Here is a 16,392-nt window from a genome sequence, read left to right as displayed (position 1 = left end):
CTACCACATTCTCATTTAACTCATTTATTTCACCAGTGCAAACACCAAATGTGTCTTGGAGAATTACTGTGAATTATTATAACCTCAAACAAAGATTATTGTGTTTACAGCTGCAGTTCCAAATGTGCTTCTTTTTGTGGATAAAATAATCACAGTTCTGGCACCTAGATATAGGAAAAGATTTGCTGTAGATCAAATAAAAGCAAGCTGTCTAGATAGCTAGCTAAAGTTCCTAATGGCAAGATAGTCAGAACCAGTTTGCCTTCATTTGATGGCAGGAACGGCAGTACACAGTCATGGCTTTACATCAAAGATGTGTCGTTTCTCTTTCTCTGGCATGAAACAACCCAGAAGGACCTTCATTATCATAATATCCTATAAAATATGATGTTGGTTCATTTCTAGGTCTGTTTCTATTAACATTTCTCCTCATTATGGATTGTATTTCCTGCCTCTATTCATACCTGGTAAATTTTGATTGGGGGCCAGACATAGTGGATTTTACCTTATCTGATGCTGGATATTTCTGTATTCCTATAAATATTCTTGAACTTTGTTCTGGGATTCAGTTAAGCTCCTTAGAAATAGTCTGCTCTTTTAGGGGCTGGTTTTAAAGCTCTATGAGATGAGACAAGAGCAGCCTTGAATCTAGAGTTAATCCTGTTCCACTACTGAGTCAATATCCTTCGAGTACTCTAACTGATGCCCATGAAGTATGAGATTTCTTCTCATTTGCTGAGAAAATAACTACTTTGAGATCAGTGTAAGCTCCAGAATTTCTTCCCTTGGCTCCTTTTGGGTGATTTTTTTTTTACCCCACCTTGGATACATTCCTCACAGACACGGGATATTCAGCACTAAGCTGAAGATTCAAGGAACCTCTTTGTAGATCTCTGGAGCTCGTTCTCTTCTGTATTCTCCTCTCATAAACTCCAGGTGCCTTGGCCTTCCTGGACTCCTAGCTCTATCTCATCAACTCAGGGAGATCATTAGGCTCCATCTGGGTAGATAAGGACATTAATACAGTTATTAAAATTATCTTGGATGTTCAAGAATGTAGAGGAAAGATAGAGCTTGTTAAGTAGAAACATGGAAGACATCAAAGAGACAGCTAAATTGAAATTCTAGACGTAAAAACTACGTTGTCCAAGATTAAGCATACTGGATGGGATTAGCAGCAAATTTCACATTACAGAAGAAACTAGTGAACTTGAAGGCAAAGCAATAGAAACTACCCAAAATGAAAATCAGAGAGAAAAAAAGACGGAAACAATAAATTGAAAACCAGTGAGCTGTAGAACAACTTTGAGTAGCCTAAATAACCTGTAATCAGAATCCCTAAAGTGGAAACAGAAAAAGTATTTAAAGAAATAACAGACAAAAATTTTCTAAGTTCGATGAAAACTATAAACCCACATATCCAAGAAATTCAATGCACCCCAAACTCAAGAAACACAAAGGAAATGACACAAAGCTACATCAAAATCAAATTGCTTAAAACTAATGATAAAAAGAAAATCTTAAAAGCAGTCGAGGAAAAAAAGATACATACCTACAGAAGAACAAACATAAGAATTACAGCAAACTTCTTATCAGAAACAATGCAAGTCAGGACATAGTGGAGCAAAATCTTCACAGGATTGAAAGAAAAAATTGTCAACCTAGAAATCTATATCGGGAGAAAATCTTTCAAAAACTGAAAGTGAAAAGAAGACATTTTCAAATGCACAGAAGCTGAACTAATTTATGCTAGTAGAGATGCGCTACAAGAAGAGTCATAGGAAGTCCTTTAGGCAGATGGAAAGATGGTACCAGATGGAAATCTGGATCTACACCAGTGGTTCTCAACCAGGAGTGATTCTTTCCCATAGAGGGACGTTTTGCAATGTCCAGAGATATTATTGGTCATCACAAATTGCACACGGCATTCCCCTCAACAAAGAATTATCTGACCCAAAATTTCAATAGTGCCAAGATTGAGAAACCCTGGTACACACAAAGGAATGAAGATTACCAGAAATGGTAAAAATGTGGATAAAGAAAACATATTTTTTCTTATATTTAAAATCACTTTAAAAGGTAATTGCTTGCTTAAAGCAAAAATAATAACAATCTACTATAGGATTAATAAAATATACAGAAATAAAATGCATGACAATAATAGCACAAAGGCTTGATTAGAGTGTGGAAGAAATGAAAGGATATTATTGTGATGTTCTTATACTATAGGTAAAGTGGTATAGTATTACTTAAATATAGGCTATGACACATTAAACAGGCATACTATAAATACTAAATAAACTACTAAAAAGCAAAGAATTATAGCTAGCAAGCCCACAAAAGTGAGAATTTGGAAATACAAAAAAATGTTCAATCAATCCAAAAGTAGGCAGAAAAAGAGGAAAAGGGAAACAAAGAACAGATGTGACAAATACAAAATAAATGCCAAGATGGTAAATTTAAACTTAATCATATCAACAATTGCATTAGATACAAATCATCTAAACATTCCTATTAAAGGGAAGATACTGTCAAATTGTATGAAAAAGTAAGACTCAAGTGTATGATTTCCATAAGGGACCTGATGTAAAAAAGACTCAAATAGGTTAAAAGTTAATTGATGTGAAAAATACATCAACACTAATAAAAAGAAAGTTGGCAATATCAGATAAAGTTGATTTCAGAGCAAAGACTATAATTGGGGATAGAGAAGTGTCTTTTTTTTTTTTAAGACAAAGGGGTCAATTCATCAAGAAGATATAACAGTACTAAATGTTTATGCACCTAAATGTTTGTTTCAAAATACATAATGCAAAACTGATAAACTACTGGAAGAAACAGATAAATGCAGGATTATAATCAGAAACCTCAGCACCCTCATATAAATAATTGACAGTACATGTAGAAAGAAAATCAGCATAAGAAGGGAAATAATTTTTAAAGATTGTTGAACTATAAATGAGAAAAACACAGAAAATTAATAAAAACAAAAGCTATTCTTTGAGAGGATAAATAAAATTGACAATGTTTTATTTGATATCAATGACGTAGAAATTACTTGAAAACACAAACTAACAAACCTCACTCAAAAAGAAATAGACAGAATAAACTTATGTCTATTAAATAGATTAAATTTGTAGTTAAAAACTTTCCCACAAAGAAAATTCAAGACCCATTGGCTTTACTGATGCCTTCTACTAAACATTCAAGGAAGAAATAACTCCAAATGTAAACAAACTCTTTCGGAAAATTAAAGAGAGAGCACTCCTAACTTATTTTATGAGGCTAGCATTTCTTTGATAAGAAAACCAGATATAGACATTTAAAACAGTAAAGATACAGATTATATTCCCCATGACATAGATACAATCATTCTTATCAAAATTTTAGCATATCAGATCAACTAGTTTATAAAAAGATATGCATAACAATCAAGTGGGATTTATCTCAGGATAAATTTAAAGATTGCTTTAACATTTGAAAATCAGTGAATATTGATTGAGTAGCTCCTAGAAGAAAATATAGGAGACAAGCTCCTTGACATCAGTAATGGCAATAATTTATTTAATATGACACCAAAAGTAAAAATCAACATCAAACTACATCAAACTAAAAATCTTCTGCACAGCAAAGGAAACCATCAACAAAATGAAATAGCAACCTACTGAATGGGAGAAAATGTTTGCAAATTATATAATTGATAAGAGGTTAATATCCAAAATATATAAAGAACACATATAAGTCAATAGTTAAAAAACAAACAATACAATTAAAAAATGGGCAGAGGATCTGAATAGACAATTTTCCAAAGAAGCCATACAGATGGCCAACAGGCACATGAAAAGATATTCAACATCAATAATCATTAGGGAAATGCAAATCAAAACCACAATGAGATATCACCTTACACCTGTCAGAATGGTTATTATAAAAAAGACAAGAAATAAGTGTAGGAGAGGACGTGGAGAAAAGGGAGCCCTCGTGCACTGTTGGGTAGAATGCAAATTGGTGCAGCCACTATGGAAAACAGCATAGATGTTCCTTAAAAAATTAGAATAGAACTATCATAGGATCCAGCTATTCCACTTCTGAGTTTATATTCAAAGGGAATGAAAAATGTAATCCTATGTTTATTGCAACATTATTCACAATAGCCAAGATATGGAAACAACCTAAGTGTCCATCAACAGTGAATGGATAGAGAAAGTGAGGTATGTATATATATACATATATATGTATATACTTATATATACATATATATGTGTATATGTATATATATGTATATACACACACATACACACAATGAAATATTATTCAATCATGAGAAAGAAGGAAATCTTGCCACTTGTGACAACATAGATGGAACTTGATGGCATTATGCTAAGTGAAACAAGCCAGACAGAGAAAGACAGATATTGCATGATATCACTTATACATGGAATCTTTAAAAAAAAGAAAAGATTAGTTAACAGACTAAAAAGCAAAAATTCATACTACCATCTTAGTTGATGCAGAAAAAGCATTTGACAAACTTGTATACTTTCCTGATAAAAAATCTCAGCTCGAATAGGAATAGAGGGGCTAAATTCATAGTTAATGGTAAGAGACTGAATAATTTTACCCCCAAATGGGGAAATGACAAGTATTTTTGCACTCATCACTTCTATTCTACATTGTTCTGGAAGTCCTAGCTAGTGCAACAAGGCAAGAAAAAAGAATGGAATAGAAAGATTGAAATGGAAGAAGTACAACCATCTTTAATTGCAGATGGCTTGTACATAATCATATGGACTCTACAAAAAAGCAACTAGACTAACAGTGAGTTTAGCAAGGTTTCAAGATACAAGTTCCACATACAAAAATCAATTGTGTTTCTATTTACTTGCACTGAATAAGTTGAAAGTGAAATGAAAACATTATTTAAAATAACATCAAGCATGTGAAATCTTAGGGATAAATTTGACAAAAAATGTTACAAGACCTGTCACAAAACATTTTTGAGAGAAATTTTAAAAGACCTAAATTAAATGGAGAGATTAAACCATGTTCATGGATAGAAGGATCAAGATTCCTGTCAGTTCTCCCCAAATTGATCTATAGATTCATACAGTCTCAATCTAATTCCCATTGTGCTTGTTTTTATGATAGTTGATAAGCAGACTCTAAAACACGTATGGAAATGAAAGGGACCTAGGATGGCCAAAATAATCTTGAAAAAGTTGGGAGACTTACACTGTCTGTTTTAAAGACTTGTTATAAAGTGATAGTAATCAATAAAATATAGAATTTGCATAAAGATAGGAAAAAAGATTAATGGTAAGTGCTTAAAAATAGATACAAACTTATATGGTCAATAGATTTTTTTGCAAAAGCACCAAAGTAAGTCTTTGGGAGAGAGAATAATCTTTTCAACAAATGAGCTAGAACAATTAGGTAGGCATACTTCATAAAATGAACTTCAACCCTAACCTTACCACAGATACAAAAATTAGATCAGAATGGGCTACAATAAATGTCAAACCTAAAACAAGAAAACTCTAGAGGAGGGGCTGTTGCCAAGCGGTTAAGTTCACGTGCTCCGCTTCAGCGGCCCAAGGTTTCACCCGTTCAGATCCTAGGCACGGACCTAACACCACTCATGTAGCCATGCTGAGGCGGCACCCCACATAGCACAACCTGAAGGACCTACAACTAGAATATACAACTATGCACTGGGGGGCTCTGGGGAGAAGAAGAAGGAAAAAAAAGAGGATTGGCAACAGATGTTGGATCAGGTGCCAATCTTTAAAAGAAAAAAACAAACTCTCGAAGAAAATAAAGGAAAAAATCTTTTTGTGATAGGCAGTAATTTATTGGATACAATACAAAAATCACAATCCATAAAAGAAAAAATTGATAAATTGGGCTTCATTAAAATTAAGAACCTCTGTTCTTTGAAATATACAGTTAAGAGGATGAAAAGACAAGTCACAACATAGTAGAAAATATTCACAAACCACCTATCACATAAAGAACTTACATTCAAAATATATAAAGAATCATCGACTCAGTGAGAAAACAAATAAGAAAATACAACTTTCAGATTCTTTTTTTTTTTTTTTGAGGAAGATTAGCCCTGAGCTAACATCCGTGCCCATCTTCCTCTACTTTATATGTGGGACGCCTACCACAGCATGGCTTGCCAAGCAGTGCCATGTCCGCGCCCGGTATCTGAACCGGCGAACCCTGGGCCGCCGAAGCAGAACATGCGAACTTAACTGCTGCGCTACAGGCTGGCCCCACGACTTTTAAATGGGCAAAATATTTGAACACACACTTCATCAAAGAAGCTTTATGGATGGCCAATAAGTGTATGAAAAAATACTCAGTATCGTTAGTCATTAGCAAAATGTAAATTAAAACCACAATTAAATACCCCTATATCATCGTATTATTAATATTTATGGCTAAAATTAAAAAGGCCATACAAGGTGGTTGTGAGGGTGTAGAGCCGTCAGAACTCACAATGCCAGTGGGAATGTAAAATAGTGCAATCACTTTAGAAAACAGTTTGGTACTTTCTTAAAAATATAAACCTGCATTGAACATATGGCTCAGCCATTCCGCTCCTACTTATTTACCCAGGAGAAATGAAAACAGATGTCTGCAAGACTGGGTCACAGATATTCATAGCAAGTTTAGTTGTAATAGCTATGAGTGAGTAAACAAATTGTGCTTTATCCCTACAATGGAATACTACCCAGCAATACGTAACTGATGCATAATACATAGATGAATCTCAAAATAATTATTCTGAATGAAAGAAGTCGGACAAAAACACTACCACTTTATAATTTGACTTATAGTAAATTCTGGAAAATATATATTAATCTATAGTGCCAGAAAGCACACGGTGGCCTGGGGTCTAGGGGGTGGGTGGGACGTGTGGTAAGGAGAGATTAAAAAAGGTGCAAGGTGAGTTTTGGAGGTCATGGATATCTTCATTATTTAGGCTGTGGTGAGGGTTTCACAGGTGTGTACAAATGTCAAAATGCATTGAATTGTCCTCTTTTCATTTTATGTCAATGATACCTCAATAAAGCTGTAAACATAATTCATGACATAAACAAGCATATAAATGGAATTTATTTTTGCTCTAATATACAAACCAAATTTACATTCATATTACACATACGGCTTTGGCTGTTTTCATGGTTGGTTTTTGGCACTAGACAGAAAAAAGTGTTTCCTGTATTTGCTGTTAGGTCTTCAGTAAATATGTGGTGGTTTGACCCCAGTGTGAGATAACATACAGTAGATGATGTCTCTGGACGCGACAGCAAGGAATGAGATCCAGAGAGTCGCTCAATCATTTGTCAGGTTTATAGTACTTGGTGTATTAAATTGCCTACCTTTTTGGTTATCCTGTGGACAGCTTCAACCCCATTTAAGATGTGAGAAATATACAGGGCTTATAAGGACCATATTTAAATCTATGCCGTTACATTTTCAGTTAGGATTTGAAAAGGTTGGAATACAGGTCTTCTAAGTTTCTATTTATCTTTGAGTTGTTTTATTCTTTCCAACAGGGTTTAGCCTTGTAAACGGTTGTTAAGCGAAGTGCTGTGTAAGGATCTCTGAACTCTTGCTCGGTTCATAAACATCACAGATGAGCAGTTCGTCTCACACTGTGACCAGCATTGTGGGGAAACTTACTCACGTTCCAGTTTTTAGTTTTATCTTAACCAAACTTCAAAAGATCAGTTGAAGGAATGGAATTGACTGTGCCCTGTGATGTCAACTATGTATTCTGCATTTTTCCGTGCCATGACACAATGGGGAACCCAAGGCAATAAAGAATGTTTTAAGACTTTTGACTTCTGGCCTTCTCACTGGTCTTGATCGTGGTGTGCGTTGGTACAACCTTTTGTTGTACTAATTTGTCAATGTGTGTAGAAACGTTAAAACATCTAGGATTTTATCCTAAGGAGAGATTTGGGCAAACTTTCAAAGATGTAAGTACAAAAATGTTAGTTGTCTCAAATTACATTGGGTCCATTGGACAAAATTGGAAATAACCTAAATGTATAATTATCTATAAATTATTATATATCCAATCAATAAAATACTAAGCAATCATGAAAGGATGATGTGTATTGGCTTTCTTCGATGTGGAAAGTTACCTAGAATACATCAGAAACAACAGCCCATCATGTAAAATGAACCATTTATGTACATTATTTGCTTATACACGCACACGCATGGAGAGCAGTCTGGAGATATGTGTGCTGAAATATCAGAAATGGTGATTTATGAGTGGTGAGATTGAGATAATTTCTGCTTTCTTTTTTGTCCTTTCTCTGCATTTGATTTTTCTAAAACCACAAAAAAAATTGAATTATTTTTTTCTTTCTGAACTCTAGAGTCTTTCCAAAGAGCTCAGAATCTGAGAGCTGGAAATGACTCTCAAGATCTCTTCCACTCATTCTTTCTATTGCTGTTTCCTACCCAGTGAGGACATGCAGTAAGTCAGGGTTCAGGGTCTTCTTATGTGCAGTCTCCCTATGGCTATAGAAAGTCTCTGCTTTATCTTCACGCTGCAGACGAATCCCATACATCCCCTAACATCTACTTCACTTTGACTGTACTGATTATAAAGGCAGACCCAGGTCCAACTTCTGACACCCGTGAAGTCACGCTACACAGACAGCATTTTGCACATTTGTGTTTTCTAGAAGCTTTATCATGCTATAAGATCAGATAATATTTCCTGTCTGTGGCTACTACATAGCTTTCTGGTCAGCAGTATATGCCGCTAGGCCAACTCTTTGACTTCCTTCCATCATTTCTAACTTTCCTATAGTTCTTGTATGTAGGTCTGTGAAAGCAAGGAAGTTGCCCTGATGAGATCAGTCATTACAGTTGTCCCACGCATCACAGTGTCCGATCACCTTTCATCGTGCCCACTAGGCTCTGAGCTGAGTTGAAGGCACCAAGTGAGTATCTAGCATAGTGCCTGGCAGAGGAGGGACTTTAAATAGTTGTTGAGCAACTAGAATTGGGTGGTCTGTACTGATCTGTGTGGTAAAATTTCACAAGGAGGTCATTTGACCTGAGCCTTAAACCTGAGGGTTCCTGACATTTTGTCTTTCTTTCCGTGACATGGGCGGGAAGGAAGTGAGGCTTGATCACATGCAGGTGCCCAACAAATATTTATTCTTGCCTCCTTATTTGATTTATTATTATTATTATTTTTACATTTCTTAGTGACTTTTGCTTTAGATGACTATATAAACTAGTCGATGTACCACAGAACAGTTGAGAATAAATGTCAGTTTTTAAAGAGAACCCCAAAATGGACGACCCACCCTGAGATCTAGGTCAAGGTCACACCCTTGCAACTTCTTCTTTCTTCTTCCCACTACTTGCCCCACCATAGTTAGTTCTCACTGTCTCCCAGCCAGAGACACAACAGCCTGCATGGCCATCACCTGCCAGCTTCAGTACCTTCTCAATACCAGACGGCAGTTCCTAAAACTCAGCACCAGTCTTGTCATTTCCCTGCTCCGAAACCATCCATGTTTCCCTCTTAACTACAGAATCATTTTTTTAAGACCCCATAAGATTATAAACCTGCTTTTCCAAAAGTGGGTTTCCAAACTACCTTTCCAGAACCCTGCACGATTCGTATGTGCTTTCAAAGATCCTGTGTCTAGGCCTCTTTTCCTGCCTCCTTTCTTCCCTAAGGTGCTTTCCATCCAGTTTCCAAGTGACCAAATCTTATCTACTCTTTAAGTCCCAGCTCAAACTCCACCTCCTCTAAGAAGGTTCTTCTGCCCATTTCTTCCATCCTTGAGTTTGTATAAAACTGTCTCCTGAAATTTATACTTTAGCCTTATTTTCTTTATTTACATGTTTTGGATCCCCTTGAAAAAAATTGCAAGTGCCGTATTGGAATCTCCTTAGAAGATTCCCGGCCTCAGCACAGAGTTTGAATAAATAGTAGGAATTCACTACATTTTTGTAAACATTTTTTAAATCACAAAAGTAATACGGGCACATATAAAACATTTAAACAGTGCAAAAAAGTTATCAAATGAAAAGAACCCTTTCCCTAACTCACTCCATCTAAATTCCTAGCTGTAACCACCATTATAAGTTTCTTACAAACCTTCTAAAAATTTTATATGAATTTACAAGGATATAGGCATCTGTTTTTTTTCACACAAATGAGATCAAACTTTGCATCTTGCCTTTTTCACACAACAATAGATCTTAGAGGTTTTTCATACCACATGCAGATTTGCCCAATCTTGTTAATGCCAATTTGCACATACTGTGCAGTCATAACTACAAGATAGGTTTTTATTAGTGAAATTTTGGGTCAAAGGTTATATCCATGCATATTGCATTTTGGCCACATTACCATCCAAAGAGGCCACATTAGCGTGTGCAATGCTGTCTACTTCCCAGCACTCTAATTATATCTGGGTATTTTCGTTGTTTTAACTCTTGCCCATTGAATAGGCAAAAATGGTATCTCCTTATTCTTTTGATTTGTCCTCATAGCTCTCTAAGACTAAGAAGCCCTGAAGTGCATCCACAGAGACATTTGAGTTTTAATTCCTATAACCGCTAGAAGAAAAAGTTCAGTCTTCTCTAAAAGAGGAGAATACTTCACGAGAGTAGATTCCTACTGCTATCTATTCGAAATTGCTTTCTAAACTGGGCTAAACAAGTTCCTTCGGCAGGGTGGCTCTGATACTCTGGCCTGAAAGTTCATACCTAGCCCAGACCTTTGGAAATGCCAGATGAATTTTAACACAAGCAAGTCGTTTGAGAGCTCCAACTCTCTGTTTCTTCATCTGTAAAATGGGGACTGCTTATCCTTGCCTTGATAGACCACAAGAAGGGCGAAAGGAAATGATGTGTGTGAAGCCCTTTAGAAACCTAAGAAAATTTGAAGTGTTATTAGTATTTTAAGTATTGCAAGTGGAGCCAGCAGAATACATGTAAAAACTTGTTCTTTCAGATTGAAATTTCATAAAGGGTTCCTAGCCTTTTCCACACCAAATAAACCTACTTCTATGGGACCGGACCTTTTTCACGTGGCGGCTACCTTCTGTGCATTCCTCCTCAGCTCCCATGCTTCCTGCAGCCCTTCCACTCACCACCCCCACTCTGGCTGCTCCAGAGAGTCTCCACGTGTGGCATTTGTGCCAGGGGGAGAAGGGCAGGTGCAGGAGCATAGACAGACACATTCCCTCCATCCCCTCCTCGCAGCGTCTAGCTATTTCTCACTCTGTTCGTTTGGACAGCAAGGTCAGAGTGAAATACAATTTCCTTTCCATTTGGTTGCCATTACTACATTCAGTAAAAGGTTTCAAACATGTAGAAGAAGAGGTTACTCACGAGACGCAGAGGCACAGGACTCCCGGCACAGACTCGCTGTCTCTTAATAGAAAGTTGCCATCCACCCCTTCCTTGAGCAGCAAGGTCTCACAGTCTCGCTTGGACAGAGGACCATGGTAATAAGGCAGATCCATGGAGAGCCCTCTCGTATCCCTGAAATTCAGCCCCAAGTCCAGGGACGATTCTGAGATGGGAGGCGAAGGCAGCTGGCCTAATGGGGCCTGTGGAAGTACCTCTTTCTCCTCTGACTGGTGGGAAACCTGAAGTTGTTCTGTGAGACTCCACCAATTCTGCAAGATTCAGGAAATGAGAAGGGTGGGGGTGATAAAGTGACCAAGACTTTTCAGCCTATAAATGGCCCAAGTGTGACTCACAGAAGTGGCTGAGAGCATGTTTGAGTACACAGTAGAAGGAGTGAGGTTTGTGGCTCAGGCTGTGGCGCTGAAGTCAGGCTCCCCAGCGCTGTGCTATCACCCTAAATCACCCTAAATCACCAGTTTTCACCTTTTCTGGCTACTGCTGTCCCTTCCATGGAGCACATCACTGATTTTGCTGAAATACGTGCCCATTTTCTGCCGAAGCTGCCTATGATTATGCTATGCTTAGCTCAGAACAGGTGTCCGAAAAGTGTTCAGAATGGCTGGCCCCGTGGCCGAGTGGTTAAGTTCACACACTCCCTGTTGGCAGCCCGGGGTTTCTATGGTTTGGATCCTAGGCGCGGACATGGCAGCATTCATCAGGCCATGTTGAGGCGGCGTCCCACATGACACAAGTAGAAGGACTCACAACTAAAATATACAACTATGTGCTGGGGGGATTTGGAGAGTAAAAGCAGGGAAATAAAAAAAAGATTGGCAAGAGTTGTTAGCTTAGGTGCCAATCTTTAAAAAAAACAAAAAAAGCATTTAGATGAAGAATGAATCTAGACATGTCCAGACACGATGGGACAGTTGGAAAGATAGGATGTCCATGGGTCAAATGACATGAAAAATGGCAGATGTCAATGGAAATAGAAAGCAATTAGACACTATGGGAGAGGACAGGCCATTCCTTGGTTAAAGCTCTAGCCACAGGTAAACAAAGGCTGTTAACCTTCTCTAGAATTGTGCCTTTTGGGGAAGGAGCCAGTGCAGGTGGGAGGGATTATCTGGGTATACAAAGTTAGTGCAAGGATGCTTCTCTGGGTGGAAGAAAAGGGGATATTAGGCTTGGGTTTGAAAACCTTCAGGTCCTTTGAAGTTCTCACCCTGGAGGACAGCAGTGATCTTCCACATGAAGAGAGACCAAGAAAAGTCTATCCAGCCAGAGACACTTGGCACCCGGTAGACAAACTGATGTTTATGAGAAAATTCCTTTTTTTTTTTTCTCCTGAGACTTTTCTACCTCGATCAACTGATATTCTTGGGAAAGATAGTTTCTGTTATCTGAGGGTCAGAGTTAACCCTAAGAGTAATTTCCAAGGCCTTTTCCCCCCCCAGATTTATTGAGATATAATTGCACATAACATTATGTAAGTTTAGGGTGTACAATGTGTTGATTTGATACACTTATACATTATAAAATGATTACCACCATAACAGTAGCTGACATCTCCATCTTGTCCCATAACTACCATTTCTTTTTTGTGATGAGAACGTTTAAGATCTACTCTCTTAACAACTTTCAAGTATATAAGACAGTATTGTTAACTATCATCATCATTCTGTACGTTAGATTCCCAGAACTTATTCATCTAAAAGTGGAAGTTTGTGCCCTTTGACCAACATCTCCCCATTTCCTCCTAGGCCTTTCAACTGTATGTAAATTTCTCTCCCTATTCAACTGCCTTGTGCAAATATTTACAGGAATTGGTACGTATCTCAAATATATATCTGTAAAAAGAGAACTGTGTGCTCGTGAATCATCCTTACTTCTCTTAATGCTTTCTTAACCCCGATCGTTGTTGCATCTTGCTGGTTTCCCAGCTGTCTACCCACTCTTGGAGATCTGTCTTACACTGAACTTCTTTGTAGGAGATTTTTGTTCTTCCTTGGAAGTCCCATTGCTCTTCTGTTGGTGTAATGGAGCGTCATGGAGTGACACTAATCAAGGGACTTGTTATCAGAGAGATGTGCTTTCAAATCCCAATTTCTCTTGCGTGGCATTGGGCAATTCACTATTTAATTTCCTGGGAATGATGGCAGTTCAGGAGAGAATTTTTATTGACAAAAGAGGAAAATGGGTGCCAAGCTTGATGAGAGGATATTTTTTGACACAAGGGAGGAAATAATTGAGTGCATGTTCAACACCTTTATTATCACAGGGGCTTTAATGCCTTTTTTTCTGTGTCAAAACCCAATCCCCTGATCCTTACTCAAGATAAGAAAAATGCAAATTAAATACATACTGAGATAACATCTCTCATCTATTATGTTGGTGCAAATCAAAAGTTTGAAAACACACTGGGTTGGTCATGCTGGGGTGAAATAGAATGACATCTTATACAATGTTGGCTGGAATACAAAACAGTTACAACAGCAATGGAGGAGAGTTTGGCAATATCTAGCAAATTTACATATTCATCTACCCACTGATAGAATCATCTTAGTTCCATTTTGTAATAAATAATTCAAGCAAAGCTAGTCAATGGGTAAAAACTTTAGGCAAATGTTTGATAATGGTCTTTACAAAGGAAAGATCAAGCTGTCACCACCTAAACCCAATGATCAATCTTAGCAAGTTTAATGGTAGGACACCAGACATTGAATGCCTACCAATTTGATGGGGCAGGAAACACACAGCACCACTGTGGAATGTACTTTCAAAAAAAGTTGAACTTGAAAAAGTTATAACTAACTTCCACATATGGGACCCTCATGAGGAAGCAGACAGACAAATCCAGTATGTGGGACATTCAATAGGACAACAAATGTGGTTTCTTCATACATCAGTGTCATGAAAAACTGAGTCAGATAGTAGGGCGAGGACTGCTTGAGGTTAAGAGAGATTTATGAGGCATAAAACCAATACAACATGGGGATCTTGTGTGGATTCTGGTTTGAAAAAAATCAAATACAAAAGTTTCCTGCCACTGGGGAAATTTAAATGTTGACTGGATATTAGATGATACCAAGGAATTATTGTTGATTTTGTTAGGTGTGGTCACGGCATTGTGCTTACGTGAGTAAATATCCATAGCTGGGTGATGGTGTATGGGGTTCATTATATTAATGTCTCTATTTTTGTATGTCTTGAACATTTTTCATAATAAAAAATCCTTCCATTGTCATGTTATTCTGATCCCATGTCACCTCTGAGAATAGCTGCACAATACACAGCAACATTCTTAATTTCTCACATGGATCCCCTTTCTCTCATCCATAGAAATCAAAGCCTGCTGCCATTGTTGTAGAACATGACCCTATCCCTCTAGCCATGGTTAATTGGACCAAAGGTAGGCCCCTGACTCAAGATGGGCTAATCACAGACCCTCACGGAGGAATTTGGAGGGAATGAGGAAAGGAAGAAACAGAGAGGTGCAGGGGATTGGGGAGAGGAAGGAAATAAGAATGGAAATGAATTTTCTAGGGATGGCTGTACAATGGGTACATTGTTGTACTGTGAACTGGTGGCCTTATACCACCCAGTGACCAGGAGAAGGGAGAGAACTGGTCCACAAAATGAAGAATGAAGTAGACTCATAGAGAAAAGCAGAGTCAAGAGATAGTCCTACTAAAGCAACCCACTGAATGGGAGAAAACATTTGCAAATCATATCTCTGATAAGGAGTTAATATCCAATATATAAAGACTTCACACAACTCAATAGCCAAAAAGCAAATAATCCAATTTAAAAATGGGGAAAGGACTTGACTAGACATTTTTCCAAAGAAGATATACAAATGGCCAACAGGTACATGAAAAGATGCTCAACATCACTAATCATTAGGGAAATGCAAATCAAAACCACAATGAGATATCACCTCACACCTGTTCGAATGGCTATCATCAAAAAGACAAAAGATAAGTGCTGGCAAGGATGTGGAGAAAAGGGAATCCCTGTGCACTGTTGCTGGGATTATAAATTGGTGCAGCCACTATGGAAAACAATATGGAGGTAATTTAGAAAATTAAAAAGTGAACTACCATATGATCCAGCAATTCCACTTCTGAGTATATATCTCCAGAAAATGAAATCACTATGTTGAAGAGATATCTCCACCCCCATATTCATTGCAGCATAATTTACAATAGCCAAGACATGGAAACAATCTAAGTGTCCATCAACAGATGAATGGATAAAGAAATGGAATCCTATTCAGCCATAAAAAAGAAGGAAATCTTGCCATATGTGACAACATGGATGGACCCTGAAGGCATTTTGCTAAGTGAAATAAGTCAGGCGAAGAAAGACAAATACTGTATGATCTCACTTACATGTGGAATCTAAAAAAAACCCTCATATGAAAAGAGATCAGATTGGTTACCAGAGGTGGGAAGTGGGGGAATTGGATGAAGGTGGTCAAAAATTTCAAATTGCTAGTTATAAGATAAGGAAGTACTGGAGATAAAATGCACATGATGACTGTGTTAACACTGCTGTGTGCTATATTTGAAAGTTGCTCAGAGAGTAGATCCTAAAAGTTCTCATCACAAGGAAAAAACCATTTTTTTTCTTCTTTTTCTTATTACACATGAGATGATGGATGTTAACTAAATTTATTGTGATAATCATTTTACAATATATGTAAGTCAAGTCATTATGCTGTACACCTTAAAGTTATATAGTGCTATGTGTCAATTACATCTCACTAAAACAGGAAGAAAGAAAAAAGAGGGACAATCCTACTTAGGTTCCTCATGGATTTTCATTTCCTGGATCCAGTGATTTCTGAGGTCTGGCTACACTCTTACGCTTTGCTATTTTGTCATTTTAATACATTTCCCTTTTGTCATAAGCTAGCTGCCATTTGTTTTTATTTTCTATTAAAGATGGCAAATAAATCCAGCCTTACAGGCAAAA

The 16,392-nt window shown here is 37.3% G+C and overlaps 1 protein-coding gene across 2 annotated transcripts in view; it reads right to left on the bottom strand.

Moving 5' to 3' along the window:
- SH2D1B (SH2 domain containing 1B) overlaps positions 1 to 11,708 on the bottom strand; it is a 29,717-nt gene extending 18,009 nt beyond the window's left edge. The window contains exon 1 of one of the 2 annotated variants that reach the window (XR_011438613.1): positions 11,392 to 11,686. Coding sequence is in view for 1 of the 2 variants with exons in the window: in XM_001492105.5 (XP_001492155.2) it covers positions 11,392 to 11,525 (134 nt within the window). In the remaining variant the exon portion in view is untranslated. Of the gene's footprint in view, positions 1 to 11,391 lie in introns of both variants that reach the window. The other variant, XM_001492105.5, reaches the window with a different exon arrangement.
- Between the last annotated feature and the right edge of the window lie 4,684 nt (positions 11,709 to 16,392).

The sequence above is a fragment of the Equus caballus genome, chromosome 5 (assembly GCF_041296265.1).
Source record: "Equus caballus isolate H_3958 breed thoroughbred chromosome 5, TB-T2T, whole genome shotgun sequence".
Classification (NCBI taxonomy): domain Eukaryota; kingdom Metazoa; phylum Chordata; class Mammalia; order Perissodactyla; family Equidae; genus Equus; species Equus caballus.
The sequence above is the reverse complement of the archived record's forward strand: the minus strand, read 5'-3'. Positions and strand labels throughout refer to the sequence as shown.